The sequence below is a fragment of the Hevea brasiliensis genome, chromosome 1 (genome assembly GCF_030052815.1).
Source record: "Hevea brasiliensis isolate MT/VB/25A 57/8 chromosome 1, ASM3005281v1, whole genome shotgun sequence".
NCBI lineage: Eukaryota > Viridiplantae > Streptophyta > Magnoliopsida > Malpighiales > Euphorbiaceae > Hevea > Hevea brasiliensis.
In genome coordinates this window covers 107,220,994-107,241,373 of record NC_079493.1, presented here as the reverse complement: position 1 = coordinate 107,241,373, position 20,380 = coordinate 107,220,994, and the positions used below count along the sequence as shown (strand labels likewise).

The 20,380-nt window shown below is 29.1% G+C and overlaps 1 protein-coding gene across 1 annotated transcript; it reads right to left on the bottom strand.

Moving 5' to 3' along the window:
* Nucleotides 1–13,032: 13,032 nt before the first annotated feature.
* Nucleotides 13,033–14,370, bottom strand: LOC110639157 (myb-related protein 308). Its single transcript, XM_021789985.2, has 2 exons — nt 13,816–14,370; nt 13,033–13,718 (listed from the first exon to the last, which is right to left on the bottom strand). The coding sequence occupies exons 1-2, from the start codon at nt 14,076–14,078 to the stop codon at nt 13,214–13,216; spliced, it is 768 nt and encodes a 255-aa protein (XP_021645677.1). The 5' UTR covers nt 14,079–14,370; the 3' UTR covers nt 13,033–13,213.
* Nucleotides 14,371–20,380: the final 6,010 nt, after the last annotated feature.

Sequence of the window (20,380 nt, the reverse complement as noted above, 5' to 3'; positions counted from 1 at the left end):
CTATTTTACATAAGAATTTTATCATACATATTATTGAAATGTTTAATTAACTGTTAAATACAGCTAATAATTAATAGTTATTAAAATATTTAAACTAATTTATTTTATAAATTTATACAAATTGTCAATAGATTATCTATTAGCTACAGTTTATATTAATTCTGAAATAAGTATTTTTTTTTCTCATTAGTTGGTAACTATTTTTTTTTAGATTATGTTATCTTTTTAAAATTTATTAATTACAAGATTTTGTCTTTAAATTAATTTTTTATATCACTAAATTATTTATTATTAATAAATAAATATAAAAATAATGTAAATAATAATTAAAGTAGTTATAATATTCATTATTAGATGATAAAAAATATGTATATATAAAATAATTCTATTTTTAATTCTTATATATATTATATAATAAATTAATAATTATATATTTATTTTAATAATAAAATAAATAATATATATATTTTTTATCAATTATTTTACATATTAAAAATAATAATTAAATATAATTTATTAAATATTTAATATATATCAATTACCATATATTAATTATTATTAATTATATTCCATAGCTAAATTAAAATAATTACATATATAATTGGGTATATAATAAATTAAATTTAAATAAAAATTTTTCTGCCCATAGGCAGGTGGGAGAAATTAATGTTAATAGTAAGGTGGCGAAAGGATGGTCCAATAATATATTTATTTGTTTTTTTATAGGATATAAAAGGTCATGTATTAATTTTGAAAAGGACAGGTAGTTGACTGATCCCAAACAATAGAACGACTTTGTGATCAATCGGAAGTCAGCCAAGCCACCACCACCTAACCGCATGAACATCCATACATCTCAACCACACACTAACCCTATCCCATGCCCTCCTATCATTAATATCATTTCTTACCAATACCCCATTCTTTGAAAAAATAATTAAAAAAAACATTTATCTCACCAAACTTTCTTAACTTTCCCTACCAGCTATCTTTTGCTATCTTGCGCCTATGTGTAGCCTGCACACCATGCATTTCCTTAAATTTTTTTTACACTATTTTCTTTTTTTATTTTTATTATTATTATTTTAACTAAAAATAGCATTTGATTAATCGAATTCACTAATTGATTCAAAATCATAGCGAAAGGTTCGACATCAGGACTAGGTTTAGCAATGACAACCAAGTGTTTGTTGAAATGCCAAGGACAAATAGTTCAGAATATAATTCTTACCCTTTCACGAGACGCCAAGTCTCCAGCGTAGCATTGCAAAAAATCAAAGAGAGAGATGGACTGAACAAATATATTATTGGAAAATAATGTGCGAAATTAATTTGGTTAAGAGAAGAAATATAACATTGGCCTGAACTTAATTGTTTTATTATCAACACTTTCTTTGCTAATTTTCACGTTTTAGTAGAAAATGACATGACAATGACGATGTTGAATATTAGAGTTGGAATTTTCCATGAAATAAGAGCTCGCGCTCCTTCATTGACTTCCATTACTCTGTCTTTAAGAATATTTAGAGAAGCTTAATTGTTCTCCCTCTTCTTAATTTCTGATTAATTGACCTTTTTCTTCTTCTTTTTCTTCACAATTCTGAAATAAATAAAATGTGGAGGGATGGGTGTGGATAAGGAAGAGTGGGTTAGATATCTCGTATCTTAAAGAAAAAAGGATGGGGACCAGAGGTAGAAGTAAAGGTGACAGGAGGTGGGGACCACCGCCGCAACCGCGCACATGAGCATACGTCAGACGGCTGCCAACTACCGCCCAAAACAGGAGGAGTTGGTAACGTGTAGGATGCTGACATTTGCTCGCTTTACATTTTGCCTCCTTAACTCCTCTATTTACAATCCTGCCATCCTCTTATTACCTTTAATTTTCTTTTCTTTTTATTTCAAATCTTTTTACTAATTAATGATTTAAGAAATCAAATTTATAATAATTAATTTAAGATCTCTTTACACATTAATTTAACTCAACTCAACTCAACTAAGCCTTTATCCTAAAAATTTAGAGTCGACTATATAGATTCGCTTTCTCCACTCTAAACGATTTTGGATTAAATTCTAAAAAATGTGTAATGCTTCTAAGTTATGTTATACTACTCTCATCCAAGTCAATTTAGGTCTACCCTTTTTTTTTCTTTCTATTCTCTAACCTAATGTGCTCTACTTATCTAACTGAAGCTTCCGTATCTCTACGCTTCACATGATCAAACCACCTCAATTTCCATTCTCTCAACTTATCTTCAATTGGCACCACTCTTACTTTTTCTCTAATACTCTTATTACGGACTTTATCTAGTCTAGTATGGCCACTCATCCACTTTAACATTCTCATCTCCGCAACTTTTATCTTAGACGCATATGACTCCTTCAGTGCCCAACACTCACTACCATATAATATAACCGGTCGTATGGATGTACGGTAAAATTTTCCTTTCAACTTATTAGGAATCTTGCGATCACATAAAAACTTTCGTGGCACGTCTCCACTTCAACCATTCGGCTTTAATCCTATGACTAACATCCTCCTCACATCCCCATCTACTTGAAGGAGTGAGCCGAGATATTTAAAGTGATTATTTTGGGACAGTACCACTTCATCCAAACTAACTCTTTCTCTATTACCAGTTTGACCTTCACTGAACTTGCAATGCATGTATTCTGTCTTCGCTCTACTTAACTTAAAGCCCTTTGACTCTAGAGTACTATCCAAAGCTCTAGCTTTCTGTTGACTACTTCTCGCGTCTCATTTATAAGAAATCATCCGTAAACATCATGCACCAAGGAATACTCTCTTGTATATGTTTCATCAATTCATCTAAAACTAATGTAAAAAGGTAAGGGCTTATAGCTGATCCTTGGTATAATTCAATTGAGATCGAAAAATCTCTTGTGTCCCCTCCAATTGTAAGCACAATAGTAGTTGCTCCTTCATACATATCTTTCAACACTTGTATGTACCTAATAGATACCCTCTTTTGTTCTAACACACTCCATAAGACATCTCTTGGAACACTATCAAAAGCCTTCTCCAAATCAATAAAAACCATTTGTAGATCTTTCTTCATATCTCTATATTTCTCCATTAAGCTTCTAATGAGAAAGATCGCTTCTATAGTTGAACGACCGGGTATGAAGCCAAATTGATTGAGAGAGATAGAAGTACCATGACGTAGTCGATGTTCTACAACTCTCTGCAATAACTTCATAGTATGGCTCATGAGTTTAATTCTCCTATAGTTTGAGCAACTCTGTATGTCTCCCTTATTTTGAAAAATAGGTACTAAAATACTCATCCTCTATTCATCATGCTTTTTTTTTAGTTTAGAATCTTATTAAATAATTTTCTTAACCATGTTACTCTCGTATCTCCCAAACACTTTCACACTTCAATTAGTATTCCATCGGGTCTACAAGCTTTACCCACTTTCATTCTCTTAACTGCTTCATTTACTTCTAAATATATAATTCTTCTAGTATAATTCACATTCTTTTCTATTGTTCTATAGTCTATATTCAAGCTATTACCATTTTTTCTATTATTAAAGAGATTATTAAAATAATTTTGCTATCTTTCTTTAATGTCCTCATCTTTCACCAATACTTTTTCTTCTTTATCCTTAATGCACATAACTTGATTGAGATCTTGACATTTCCTTTCTCTCCTCCTTGTTAATCTATAAATATATTTCTCCCCTTCTTTAATTCTAAGTTTCTCACATAACTTTTCAAAGGCCTACGCTCTTGCTTGACTAACTGCCTTTTTTTTCTCTTTCTTTGCTATCTTGTACTGTTCATATACCTCATTATTATCACATTTAGGTAATTCTTATACCATTCAAATTTTTCTCTTCACTGCCTTTTGTACTTCCTCATTCCACCACCATCTCTCTTTTGAGGGTGGTCCATGTCCTTTAAACTCTTCAAGTACTTTTCTAGCTACTTCTCTAATCTTTGATGACATCTGTATCCACATATCATTGGCTTCCATATCCAGGTTCCATGCTTCGAACTCGAGAAACTCATTTTTGAACTTCACTTGCTTTACTCCTTGAACTCCCACCACTTTGTTCGAGCTACACTATTTCTTTTGACCTTACTTGAATTGTTTCTAAACTTGACATCCAAGGCCACTAACCGATGTTGACTTGTTAAAGCCTTTCTTAGAATGACCTTACAATCCTTGCATAGAGCTCTATTTGTCTTCCTAGTTAAGAGGAAGTCGATTCAGCTTCTATGTTGCCCACTCTTAAAAGTCACTAAATGTGACTCTCTTTTTATAAAGTATATATTTGTTAGTATTATTAGTAATAATTTTAATAATTATAGTATTTTATTTTCATATTTTTTCCATATTCTTCATGAAGTCTTTCTAACCTTAAATTTTTATTAATTGATAATTAAAAAATGTTATTTCTTCGCATAAAAGAATTTTTAAGAATAGTATTTGTTATTATCGTCATTTAAAAGTTAATAGCAATTTTTTTTAACTTATTAATGCAGTTTGTAGGTTTTTATGTGTAAATTTCAATTTTAATCCATTAAATTAAAAAAAATTGTTTTAAATTAAAAAAAAAAGATAAATTAAAAAAATTGAAAAGTTGAGGATTTTTTATTGTTATTGTTATTGTTATGGTTAATTCATCTGGAATAAATCTAATCAAAGAAATAAAAAATGGCATTTTCAATTTTCTATACAAATTTTCTAATCTAAATGTAGATAATTAATTCATGTTTGAATACTAAAAAAATAAATTTAGTATAATAAATAAAAGTTGACATATTTTTCCCAACATTAATGTGGTGTAGACTCTAATACTATATAAGTAAAATAGATCGATATTAACTCTATCCTAAAAGCTAGTTTAAGGAGAGTAAGCTTGTTCAAGTCTTGTGTATAGTTCAAACATATTATTCTAAACTAGTAATATAGTTTTAACAATAATATTAAATAAATTCAGAATATCTTATGATAATAATATTAGTTTAATGGTTGTGAAGACAAAATTTCATAAATAAAATTTTCTCTCATATTTTGTATACATTAATTTATGGCTCAAGCTCATGGAAATTGATCAACATATTAAACAATTCAAAAGAACAACAACACTCAAAATTGTTGATATCTTGGTATACTGAGCTTAGATATAATCTATGAATAGGCTATTATGTTATTATGACTGTGCATTAAATATTAAAATTTTAATTAATTTGGACTATTGACTTTCTTTATTTTTTTTTCCAAAACAATGATTAAATTTTTAGTGGAAAAATGACTCTTTATTTTCTTTTATTGCACATATAAAAGATGTGAGAGTTACATAATATAATAATTTTTTTAAAATATTTTGTAGTTTCACTCATTTTTATTTCAGAGTATGTAATTCACCTTATAACAAAGTGGTACCCTGATGCGCAACAATTACTTTCCATCTTCTTTTCTGTTAAAAAGTGCTGACGCGGAATAAAAAGCTGCTGATGCGTGCAAAGGGAAATCTATTAATATAAAATTAAAAAAAAATAAGAAATTACAAAACAGTATTATGTGATTTCACTTATTTTCATTTCAGAATTTGTGGTTCATTTTTTGGCAAAGTAATACTATGAGATTTTGCACCATTAGCAAACCAAGTGAATTATTTAACTTTTGGAAATAACTAGAATATGAAATCTTTCACTTTTCGGAATACCTTAAAAAAATTTATATATGTTCTCTTTAAAAATCTCAATTTATTGGTTTCAGTATTTTCTAATGGCCAAGTCTCTAAGCCAGAAAAATATGACACGATGTCCAGAAGCGCTAGGGGGACAACTTCAACTCAAACTCCTCAAGACAATGTTGATGAAAACCGTAACCAAAATGAAGAAAGGTTTTAACCATCTCATAGAAGGGAGAACACAAGTAACTAGCCAATGAAAAGCACTATTTCAATCTACCCGTTCTAAAAATAAAACTATTAGTCCTACCCAAATTTTTAGTAATATTAATTCAGTAATTCACTCAGAAATTTATGCCACATCAGCATTTATTAATAGTTATTCCAAAAATAAAAGTGCAAACTCTATATTCAGAAATATGTTGATGGTTATTTCGAAAATCAGGATCTTTATGCAAAACTCTACATCAACATACATTCACTTTTGAAATTATGATGCCAAAGTGAATAAAGTCTCTTTATTACACGAAATATCTTGACAGTGTGTGAATTATTATTTATTATTAAAATAATTTAAAATTATTTTAATATCACATCAAAAAAAATTAACAGTGTCATAAAAATGTTATGATTTGCTAACAAAGCGTTACTATAAGATATCATTTTATCAAAAAGTAAATATTATACTCTGAAATGAAAAATGATAAAATCACATGATTTTTTTTTAATTTCTTCAAATTTATTTATTTTATTTTTTTATAATTTCTATTTTGAATATGTACACATAATGCACTATTAAATATAACATAGAAAATACCAATAAGTAATTGATCGGTACTATAGAGTTAATTCTCAATCGAATTTTACCTATAAAATTAAGTTTAAATTTTGAAATCTCCCTTATTAAAAGAATTTTTTAAAATAATATTCTCAGTTTGAATATAAATTAATCCTATTTGCATGTGTTGGTGGGGATATTAAGTAGTTAATATATATATAACAAAAAATTTATGTTGAAAAGTCACTAGTTACTTATTATCATAATAATTTGAATAATTGAGGGTGAATTTGGGAAGGCAAGGATCTAGAAGAAAAGCTTAGGGGGGCCCTCCAAAGGTCATACGCATGTGATGTTGGTAGAAGTTGAACTGTGAACAATTAAGGTAGGTCAATAATAATTACACTATTGATAGAGATGGAAGTAAATAAATTAATAAATAAACCCAAGCCTTGTTCAATAATTTTTCCTTTAGTGGAATAAAATAAAATTTCCCATGGAAGCTTCTAATGTCTCTACCTAACCCACGTGAAAAAAAAAATCTATAAAAAAATAAAAGATAAAAGAGAGTTGAATATTTGAAAAGTGGCTGCCTTTTCCATATGGGAATGGCCAGTGCTGATGGTTTTTGGATCTGTTCCAAAGTGGCTACTAGCTTACCACTATTTTGTCCTTTTGCTCTACTCACTTTTGTCCTACTACACTTAAAAAAAAATTTTAAAAAGTAAAAAAAAAAAAAAACCCACCCTCCATAATTTTACATTCTAACACATGAGGGATTATAATTTTCTTTTTATTAATTTAATTTTTATTAATCCCATATTTTATGTTTTCTTTAATTAATAAATATAATTTAAATTATTAATTATTATTAAATAATATTAATATGATAATTAACATAATGACATGTTAGTACTAAATATTTATCATGTAAAAATTATATCTGCTATGTATTATCATTTATATCAGCATTATAAATTTATTATATCAGTATCATTTAATAGTAATTAATTATTTAAATTATATTTATTAATAAAAAAATATAATATATCAAATTAATAAAAATTAAATTATAATTTTTTATGTGTTAAAGTGTGAAATCACAAAATATTTTTTTTATATATATATATTTTTCAAAAACTTTTAAGAGTTTATCTATTTCTTCTTTGACCTTTGTTGTCAATAATTATATTTTTGTTTAATTTCTATCTTTTTAATGCATTCCTAACTAAGTTATTCTCCCATTTGTTTGCTAGCTCATTCAAAATGATGACAATAATGTTGTTATTTAATTTATTAATATTTTCTGGTGGTTCATGAAGCAAGCAACATTTTGTGAAAGGCCAAGTACATAAATGGGACCTAAATCCTCAAGTGACATGACCTTGAATTCATGCCTCCAATTTGCCAATTTGAACGGTGGTTTTCATCTCTCAACTTGATAAAGTCTATATAAAATCATGACTCTATTTAATGATAAGTTTATTATTAGAATAATATGAAAAAAAAATGTTACCAATATTATGCAAAATTTAAATTATTTATAAAAGTAGAGTAATATATTAGAAAATGCAAACTGAAATGATAAAGAGAAATTAAATGGCTTATATTATATGATTAAATATTAAAATAGCTCGTTAAATACTTTTGAAAATGCCAATTCAAGTGAGATTTTTAATATATATGTTACATTTTTATGTGATAGCGATTGAAATAAAATATTAAAAATTAAAAATTAAAATAATTTATTATATTTAGAAAAAATAGTTAGAACTATAAAAATAAATAGTCATAAAATAACAAAAATATAAAATAGTTTAAATAAAAAGTAAATATAGTAAAATAAAACTTGATATTTAATTTCTATTTTATGATTTTATATGATAATATTTCTAAAATTTTATATAATCATTTTTTCACATATTTTTATTAAAATATAAGGCTTTATATATACCATATCATTTATTCCATAAAATGACATTCTTCAAATAACTTGACAAATGATATATAATGTGTTAATTTTATTCCATATTTAGTAATCACATAATCAAAGTTGTAATGTAATGATAATTATATAATATATTTAATTACATTATTTGATAAAATAAAAAATTTTAATATAATTAAATATCAATTAATATAATTAATTACACTTAAAAGCAACATAATAATAATAATAAAATATAAAAATTAATATAATTATAATTATTTGTTAAAATTTTTTTTTTAATTTTTTATCAATACTACCACTATCTCTGCCTAACTACTATAGCTACTCTCACCACTATTATCTTGTTACCACCATCACTATTAGTATCACAATCATTTAATTATTGTTATCACCATTTAGTCACTATTAACGCCATCGCCACTACTTGGCCATTATCATTGTCTCTATCCTCACCTAGCCACCATAGCTATTATCAACACTATTATCCTGTTACCACCATTATTATTAGTATCACCATCATTTAATTATTGCTATCATCATTTAGTCACTACCAACGCCATCGCCACTACATGGCCACTATCGCTATCTCTATTCTCACCTAGCCACTATCACCTAACCATTGATGTTGCCATTACCACCATTATCACTTAGCTACTATTAACCCTCGACCACCAATCATTATAACTATTACCACTTATTATTAATACCATAAATAAATTAAATATTAAAATAAAAATTATCATTATATTGTATTATTTATATTTTTATTTTGTAACCAAACATAATAATGTAATGATAATTATATTATAAATTTAATTTCATTACATAATTGATTATATTATGTCACATTATGCTGTATCAAACATACCTCATATTTTTAACTTCTAAATAGATTATATTCATGTTTACATAGATAGATGAAAAAGATAAATAAAATCATTTTGTGAGTTTCACTTTTAAAGGATAGTGATTTATGTGAATTAAATTAAAAATATTTAACTCTATTAAAAAATCTCTAAAATCTCCCACATAATTCTGAATTGTTTTGAATAAATTGAGTTGTAATTTATTAATTATTATTTGTGGGCTTAAATCTCTAAAATTGTTAAACACAAAAAAGAGATTTTGAGAAGAAAATTCAACAAGTATGAATATTGGATTCAAACTAAATTTAGTATTAGAATTTAAATGTTTAAAATATGAGATTCAAATTGTAATGACCTTTATATATATATATATATGAAAATTTTAAAAAATATTTCAAGTGGTGAGTTTCTTATAATTATTTTTAAATATCTATGCTTTAATGTATTTGTTGGTCCCACTCCTAACTCATGTGAATGAACTCTATGAGTGAGCTAGTGTTTGATAGAAATATTAATTTAAGTAAATATCCTTTGGCTTTTCATTAATTTGATAAAATATTTAAATTGCTACCTACCAAAGTTTCTAGAACTAATTAATTGTTAGCTAATTCAAATTTTAACTTGATATGCATATGAAGTAAGCATTTGGAAACCCCATCAATTATACTACTAACAGACACTACCTATCTTATTCTTCAAAATTAACTCTCTCTCTCTCTCTCTCTCTCTCTCTCTCTCTCTCTCTCTATATATATATATATATATATATATTGTTAATTATCTAGTTTTTGTGGAAATTAATTGCTTCTTCATTTAATTAAAAATAATGTTTCTCAAATTATGGACTCCAATAGTAATACTATTGGACTAAGGAATTTTTCGTGCTAATGCATGTGACTATTAATATTTCTAATTTCTATATTTTATTTTAATTTTAAAATATAAAAATAATATAATATTTTAAATTTTTTTATTAATTATTCCATATTTTACTTTATTATTTTTATCTCTCAAACTTTTTAATAAAAATTTCATAATAGAAATAATTGAAATCTATCTATATTATATATATAAATATAAATATATGTAATGAATATAAATTTATAAATATATGTAATTAATGTATGTTAATATATTGTAACTTGTTTTATAATAATAGTTGCTTATATTAGTATTAAGAGAAAATTATTAAATAATTTATAATTTGCATATACATAATTAGAGAATTAATAAATTTTATTAAATAAATTATATTTTATAAAATAAATTTTCACTTAACATAATTTCATAATTTTATGTGGTGTATATATATATATATATATATATATATATATATATATATATATATATATATATATATATATATTTCATTAAAGAAATAATATAATAGTTTATAGATAACAAATTTAATTATAAAAATCTTGAGTTTTGGATTAATTGTTAAAGAAAATAATAATTTAAATTATAAAAATTAAATGATGATGATGATGACACTTAAAAAAAAAGAAGGAAATTAATCTGAATATAAAAAGATAATTATTAAGATGTAAGGTAAATTTTTTATAAAAAATAATATGTGACAATACAATAGAAAATGACACGTGATAATATCATGAAAAATAATATTATATGTCAACCCCTTAATAATATCTACCTGCTTTAGATATATAGATAAATTTATTTTTTAAACAATTAAGTCTATATATCTTTATTATGAACTTAATTTGCAACAACAACGCACTCCATTAACTAAATTAATTAAATAATTGAAGGTAAATTACTATTATTGGTTGGTGAGATATTATTTTAATTTGCTGCAAAACCATTTAATTTATTCAATTTTTGAGATATATTTTCCTTGGATGGATTTGAGAGATAAATTAAGTTGGATATATATAAATAATCAATCAAAATATGTATTTGTAATTTGAATGGTGAATTTACGATGAATATATATATATATATGAATTATGTAATGTAATTAAATATATTTTAAAAATGATAATTATCATTAATTATTGAACATGTAATTATAATTATTTATTTTAATTTTTTTTTTATTTATTGGCAACAATATCACTCTTACCATCGCAATTACAGTTAGTATCATCACTTAATCAACGTCGTTGTTATTATCACCATTACTTAATTACTTCTAATACCACCACTATTTAACTATTATTATCGTTACTTAGCAGTGAAAATGTTAATAATTTGAAATTAAATTTATATTTAATAAAATATATTATATATTAAAATTTTAAAAAGAAATTTGAAATTTGAAATTAAATTAATATTTAATAAAAATAATATTATATATTAAAATCATGATTACTTATTTTATTTTATTTATTGATAATTTTATCACTACTACTATTATTGCCACCACTATCATTACCTAATTTTTGTTATTGCTATCACTGCTACCACTTAATCACTATCAACATCACCACCACTATTTAACTGCTATCACTGTCACTTAAAGATGAAAATGTTAATAATTTTAAATTCAATTAATATTTAATAAAATCATATTATATATTAAAATTTTATTAATAATTTGATCATATTTTATCAATGTATATATATAAAAACAAACATGAAACTATAATAATAATTATATTAAATATTTATTATTTTAAATAAAGCAATATATATATATCACATTACATTATAACTTTTTAATTTCATTATATGTACGTTATATCAATTAAAGCTTAAAGAAATGTGCAGAGATGTAGAGAGAAGAAAAAACAAAATTATAGTTGTGGAAATAAAATGAAATGAAAGGAGAGTTGATTGGGTCATGGCATAGATAATTAATATTTGTTTGGTAGAGCTTAGAAGGATAGTTGTGGTACTACCGGCAGTTGGTAGTTTCTTCACGCTTTTTATTTTAAAGGGTATTTCCTCTGCTGCTTTTATTGATTGCATTTGGAAGAGATAGGTTAGGTTACATTATTAGTTTTTGAAATATATTTTTTAAAAATATTTTTTAATTTTTTTAACATTTAAAGTGTAAAAAATAAGAAATTATCTTGTGATTATATTTTAAAATATTTTTAAAAAAATTATTTAAAAATTATTAATCTTTATAATAAAAAGAAATTAAAGGCCATTTTCCGCGAAGAGAGATACTCTGCTCATCGTACTTTGAAAAAATAAAAAGTTAGGTTACCCACAGCACCACTCCACTACTCTTCGTTTCTCCTCCTCTCACTGCTTATCCGTTTCCCACTGCACAAAGTCGTCCTTTTTTCTGCCGCAAGAGAGCCCAACCCCATAAAGAATCTCTCTCTATGTATAATAATTGATATTTCATTAAAATAATAATAATAATAATAAGTCGAGAAAACCTTTTCTTCTATCATACAAAATTTTGCATAATTTCTATATTTGTTTATCATTCATCATTAGGGCAATAATTTAATTAAAATAATTGTCCCGTAGAATATAAATTAAAATTTAAGTGTTTTTGTTAAAAGGGTCATGATTGATTGGAAAGAATAATGAAAAATCAATTAAGCTATATAGAGTTAGCTCCTGTACTAGATTATTAATGTTATTACTATTATTATTAATTATTAATTCTTACTTCACCTTTACCTGCTGATTGTATAGCAACAACTAGAACATGACCCTTTTGAGATCTGATAAGAGGCTGACAAAGCTCTACTTTCCCGGAAAAGAGGGCAGAAAAATCCATTGAAAAATCATAAAATCACTAGAAAAAAGAAAGAAAAATTATACTTTAATGAGTGGAAAACATTTATCAATTATAATCACCTGTACTAGCACTGTATTTATATATTTATGTTCTAATAATCATACAGATTAAGGGAAGAAAAAAAAAAAAGAGAGCTTAGGGAGATTCCAATCTAATAGCAATCCCTTTCTCATTTCTCTCCATTTCTTTTCAGCTACAAGATCAAGAATAGTTTCATATATCTTATTTCATTTCCAGGCTTCTATAGTCCAAAACACCACTTTTCATGGCTAAGAAGTCATAGCCAGAGTTGCTGCTGCCACTGCTAGAACCCAAATTACAACTGCAGTCTTTGCTGTTTTGTAGCCCCAGCCTGCAAGCAAAACAAAGACCTCTTGCTCCAGTTTTCATCGGCTCAGGAACCTGGCTTTGGTAGGGAAGGCTGATTTTGAGCTCAAGATTCAAGTCTGGACATCTTTCTTGAACTGGGTTTTTCTCTTCTTTACATACAAGTGTAGTTGTGCTGCTAATCTTTTCTTTTTCTTCTTTAACATGACTGAAAGATATTGTTGTCGTCGTTGTCGTCGTCGTCCTTGTTGTTGCTGCTTCCTGTGCTGGCTCGTTGAGTGGCCTGTGAGTTGCAGGATCTATTCCTCTGTTCAGAAGCTTTCTTCTTATATGTGTGTTCCAATAATTCTTTATCTCATTATCTGTTCTGCCTGGTAATCTCCCAGCTATAAGAGACCATCTGCAGGAAAATAAAAAACAAAAAACAATACCCATTAGCCTCAAGGCCTTCAAACAACTCGTGAAAAGCAATTATGTAGGTTAGATATATGGCTTACTTGTTGCCAAGGAGGCTGTGCAGTTTGATAATGAGTTCATCTTCTTCTTCGGTGAAATTTCCACGTTTAAGGTCAGGTCTTAAATAGTTAATCCAACGGAGTCTGCAACTTTTGCCACATCTAAGAAGGCCTGCAGCTTTGGGAAGAGAGCGCCAGCAACCCTCACCATGAGCTCTAATATAAGCAATAAGACGATCATCTTCTTCTTTGGTCCATGCACCTTTGTTTGTATGAGCTTTTTCACAGCAAGGAGACCTTCCCATTTTGGAGTAGAAGAAGCAGTATCAGCAAGTTCTTATTTTTCTTTCAAAAACAATATATAATTTTTTTTCTTTGGTGAATTTGGTAGAAGTGGAGACCTTTGTTCTTAGAGTTGCTGGAACATTAAGGCCGGCCCTTCAGAGTAATGGAGATGGAGTTTTATATAGGCTTTTGACTCAGAAAGAGAGAGAGGGTAGTGACCCTAAGTGTTTCTAGATGTGAGTTGGTGAGACAGGTTTGAGGGAGTGGCTGGTGGCCTCTCTCTTGATGATATTAGCGTCAATCATATAATAAGTTAAAAGGACATTAACTATAGGTAACCTTCAGGTAGGTGTAAAGTAATGTATATTAAAGTATAGGCAAGACATGGTGTACAACACTGCCCCTCCTCTCTCTCTCTCTCTCTTTCTTCCTTTTTTTCTTTTGATCAAGTCTTCTTTCTTTTATTTATCTGTAAAAATCTTCCCCAACTCACTGGACAACATACACATAATTCATATAGCTATAGCTAACATAGCCTATATTATTAATTATATCATGCTGTTGGAACTCACAAATTGGGGTGGGTCTGCAGAAAGGTCCACCTTCATATCTTCTAGGTATATAACCAAGCAGGGTTGCTTCAATACTTCTTAATAGGCCTTATATTGCAACTAAATTGGCTATATCATGCTTTTCTTAATGATATACATTATTGACTAACAAGTTATCATTTATGTAACAAATCAAGTACAATTTAATTTGATATATATTCTCTCTTGGAAATCCATGGAAAATGCTCACTCCGGAACTTGAGTTGGAATATGATTTTGGGAGAAGACAAGAAATTTTGTGTTTATTATTATTATTATTATTGAGTATGTTAGTTGTGGTGGGCAATTGGAAAAGATGCTCAACTGGTTTGGCTATTCTTGTGTTATTCTTGTGCTTATGTATAGAGATGGTAGTTGTGGTTCTTTATTCTATTGGTACACTACACTATCATGCATGAGAGAGAGTGAGAGAGAGTGTGTGTGTGTGTGTGTGTGAGAGAGAGAGAGCATTTCTAGAAGAGTTGGAGGTTGGATTCAAGAAAAAATGATGAAAGAAAAGGGAAGAACAGAAAGGAAGAAGGAAAATAATAATAAAAAAAAAAGATAATGAGTGTGGTTGTAGTTGTATGTGGGCTTTGGTTCACCATCTACTTTTCCTTTTTTTTAACCCCAACCTTGTGGTGCAAGTTTAGGCAACAAAAGTAGGGTTAGGGATGGGAAGGTTGATTAACCCTTTTTGTTGTTATCTCCCCTCCAACTTGCAGATTATTTGTTACCCACCACCACCATTTATTTGGGACTCTCTCTCTCTCTCTCTCTCTCTCTCTCTCTCATCATGACATTCAAGTGGATTGGTAAGGGTTAAGGATCATGGGCAGAAGTTGCTATCAAGCAGAGAGAGAGAGAGAGAGAGAGAGAGAGAGAGATCCGCTTGGGCAATAATCTGTGTGTATTTCACCTACTTTTTCACCCTTCCTGACTGTCCCTGCACCAAGTCCAACACTGGCCTCACTTTGATGTTGAAACTTTTTATGATTTTATTCCCATAGAAGTTCTTTTTTTTTTTTTTTCACATAAAACCACCTAAGCTTATCCATTTTGCTTTCAGAAATTAAACCTACAACCATCAAAACCAAATTCAAGCACTGCTCATAAACAAAAAGAGTTTAAAAAAAAAAAGAAATAAAAAAAGAATTTCCTAACTAAAGACTCTATATACATCAATGACTTATAACTAAAATTTAATTATTGAAGCCTCTTTTGCTTCAATCAGATGGAACTCATCATCACTGTCAGTTAGGTTGTTTTAACACTATTTGATATTGCAACCTTTCTTTTCTACAAATGCACACACAGGCACATGGCTCCTCCTAAAAGGGATTTTTATTCTCATTTTTCTTTCCTAAAAAAGATCAACTAAAATTTATATACCTAACTAGGTTTAGAGACTTAAGGGAGGGGACTCAGATAAGAGGGTTGGCAACAATCAAGAACGAGTGGTGATAGCCAGCAAAGCAAACACGTGAATGTCATGTGCTTAGGTACTGAACAAGAATCGTGGGTCAGATGCCAAACACACTTACCTACCTCTTTGGCTATCCTCCCCCATGTGGGACTCCTCAATCTAAGCACAAGGGTCAGCTTCAGTGACCCACATTAGGATAAAAGCTCTAAACAATGCTTTCTTCAAATTATTTCTCATTTATTATTTGGCTACATTATTGACTGAGGAAAACCAATCACATCTTCCTCATCCTCATTCCTAAGGGCATCCACTGTTTCATGAATTGGAATCTCCCCACCAGACAACTTTTGAGTTCAAGAATCCCATACCCAGTCTTGCAGTCTCAATAGCAAATAGGACTCTTCTGAGTTCTGACCTCTGTATTGAGGTTTATGTTAAAGAACACCTAAAAAATGGAACTTTTTTTTTTTGTTCTGCACATGCTTTAGTACAAGTCAATGATGGTAGATATTAATCATACACATATATATGAAATTAAAAGAAAACATCCAAAACATTCCAAATATAATTTCTATAACAAGACCGAGAACAGCAGAACAGGAAGGAATAGAAAAAAAACAGACATCTAATCATGGTTGAGTTCAGGTGCGCTGACTTTAGATATTCCATGTTTTTAGGGTCAAAGTGGAAGAGTAGAGAAATAGACAGGCTAAAGCAATTCATGATGGAATTTGGAACATCTGCATTAGGACAAGATAATGAGTAATTAACATGTGGAAGAACAAATACTACATAGTGTTTTACTGCTAGTTATATCATCATGGTTAACATTCTAACCATGATTAGCCAGTGCACCAAAACTTGGGCATACACCTGACTGTATGTGCTAATCTTTAATATGCCAAGACACCACTATAATTTTGATTGCTTGTTTGTTTTGCAGAAAGCTAAAGATTAATCAAAGATATTCGCAATAGCTCATTTGTCATCCATGCATCTAAGTACTTCATTTAGAATGGAAGAAGAATAGTTTCTATTCATTCAGTGGTGTATTATCGTTATTGTCTGATATAAACATTCACTAATCAGCTCATGGGCTGTGAAAATGAACAATGCTAATGACTCATTTTAGGAACAATAAGCGGGAATAAAGTTCAAGCACTCTTTTCTTCATTTGTTATGCAAACTTCAGGGAAACAACTAAAAGACGTACAACTCTAGCTGCACTTTGTGCCAGTCTGGTGCTGTCCTTCGCAATTACACTGGATCAAGAGGAGGAACTTGAAGTGAATTATAGTTTTGAAAGTTTCTCATGTGACACCAGAATTTCTAAAGAATGCCTCCTCATCCATCCCCCCAACAACAAAATTTGCATGAAAGAAAACCACATATAACATTACAAAACCTTCTAGTTCAAGAAGTAGGCAAGAAACAAGCTCTCCCTAGCACTTTTAACGGATTTCAAGTGGCCAAAATCATCTGAAGAGGTACTAATTATTGTAAACTAGCTTAAAAAAGCAGATATTTTGGCCCAACATTAGGTAAACTGATTAGTGTCCATCAGCTAAACCTTGGACATGACCTATATTTAAATAACTAATATGTAAACCCATATATTTTTCTAGGAAAAAAATTATAAAATTGTGCTGAAAAGGATAAGGCAAAGCTTTCTTCTATTCCAGACCCAACTTGTATGAAAAGACATCATTCAGATAGGAAGGAAATTAAAAATAACTAATTTGATTAATGGTTCATTCTGATTTTATTTATTCTAAGTGGATTGATAGACGAATGTCAGACCAGATAAAATAAGATGGCAAACTTGAACTTTTAGGTATATTGAAACGCGTAAGTGGCGATACTAAACTATTTAAATGAAAACATTATATACAAATAGGAGTTGCCATAAAGGTATATATGTCTGAATGTCATTACATAATTAGATTACGTAGCAATCACACAATAATCTTTTGGTTGAAAAGCAGATGAAGAAGAAAAGATGCCTATGCTGCCTTTTGCATAAAAGCTCAACATAAGGATGAAACTCATGGTCATCCAAACAAAACTTTTGTCAGTTGGAAGTCACACTCCCTTCTGTCTTCCCTTTCAACAATTGCCTAGAATCAATGCTAACTATGAATATATTAATCTCAATTCATATGCTCCATACAAAGAGGTGTAAAATCTTTCCATTTTCAGTTTAGACCTTACACAAAATATGAGTTATTAAACTTCAGGCCTCCTTGGTTCCAAGGGCCATCAAAACCTAAACCTATATATTACATAGCTAACAAAAGAATTATACTTTTGTATAATTAGCTCACCCTACTAAATTGAAACAATTACAGATAGTTACCAGAGAATGACCATTGAGATGGCCTATGGGGACAATGGAGAAGAACCAGGTTCTGTCAAAACCAAAAAAAAAGATTCATCTACAAGCATTTGGACTGCATCTCTGCATGCAGATCTACATGTATTTTGAGACATGGGATTGTTTAGCTATAATTCACCAACTATCGCACGTATTAATATACACTTATTAAAATAGCATCCATCTCAAGTTACCACTTGAATTAAATATCTCTCTCTCTCTCTCTCTCTCTTACATATGAAGCAATCTCTCTCTCCTTTAGACAACACCCTACTTAATCTGCCTATCTCCCCGCAGTAACAACTACTGACATTTTTATTTCTTTCTAAAGAAAAATTTTGATATTTTTATTCATGAATTCAATTAACATAATCTATCACTATATTTTTCTCATTTTGAAATGGCTGAACAAAATCAACACCACATGCCATTTTTATACAACTATAACACAAAATAATATAAAAAAATTACTGAAATATTTTTGAAGCCATATCCACAAAATATTCAACTGCAAACATTGTACGAGTAAACCATAAACAACTGATTCTTAGAACCAACAGGCATTGAATCGCCAAATATTGGCACAGCATGTTTGTTTGCCATTAAGACTTTTAACCAACAGTCTTGCATGACTTTAGTTCAGTGCCCTATGTCCCCATTTAAAAGATACTGGAATCCTGTAAAACACTGAAGTTCTTGAAAAGGAAGGACCACAGCAACTTAAAAACTGCCATTCCAACTCAGACAGAGCAACACAACTTAGGCCTCAAAGGTCTTGCACCATTTGCCTATTAGATATTAACATAACAAACTGCAAGCCTCAACTTGAACCAAGCAATTAAGCTCATGTTAAGCTACCTTATTGCATGAATTATGTGTGCGCAGTGTGCACATCAGCTTTCTCAGTCATTTACCTTCAAGAAACATACAAAGAAGCAACAATAGCTTTAGAATCTGAAGCAAACGATACCAAGATACATATCAAGCATCAAGTAGGTTCCTACTACGAATAAAATAGATTTTTCTATTGTCTGAACTCTGAATCCACAAGTATGAGGGCTCAAGTTGAGCATTATTTTAAGCACAGAAACTACAAAACTGGCCTGAAACATGCAGATTAAAAATACTGTAATCAGAAAACTTAAGAATCTATAAAACAAAAGTAATTTTGTAGCAAGTGACAATCACTAGAGATCCATTCTAGTAGGAGAATATAAGCATAAGACAACTGAATGATAAATGAGGGACAATTTTGTTGGACATAAACAAGATTATTTTATTGAAAGCCAGCAATATTAACCACCATCGCTCAAATATTTAACAAGATGGTCCATCCACACTATCATGTTAGGATGAGGAAAGTAGGCGTGTAAAATGTAAACCCTTGACTGGGGCAGGTAACCAACCACGAGGAAAAATTATCTATAAGCTTCAATCTTGATGCAATAATCTAACCACTATGAAGTTAAGCTCCGTCCAAGACCTGTTGGTGTAAGTTGTGAAGAAATTGGATGGTCACTTTGGAAGTGCAACAAGTGTTTCCAAATCCATATCCTTCCTAATATAATTGAGCAATATATCTCTCCAAGTTACTCTCCCCATAATTCGATATCTAGCCAGTACTCTATTGAGCAATTTAGCATGCACCAGAAACCGAAAACGGCAAGAGACAGTACACCAGAATCCACTATGTACCAATACTCCAAGCGGTGGAATTCCTCAATCTCTTTACAATGAATTTACATTTCCTCCTTTTCCCCCATTTAGGGTAGGATTGGCCAGAAGATTTGAACTCAAAAATCCCCATATTGATTTTATTGTGTATGTGGTTGTAATATCTTTAACTCCGTCTAAGTAGTTTGCGCTTAGCCGGTCCCAAGCCCGGATAAAGGAAGAGGATTGCGGTAGGTGACAACCAGCGTAAAAATTTCA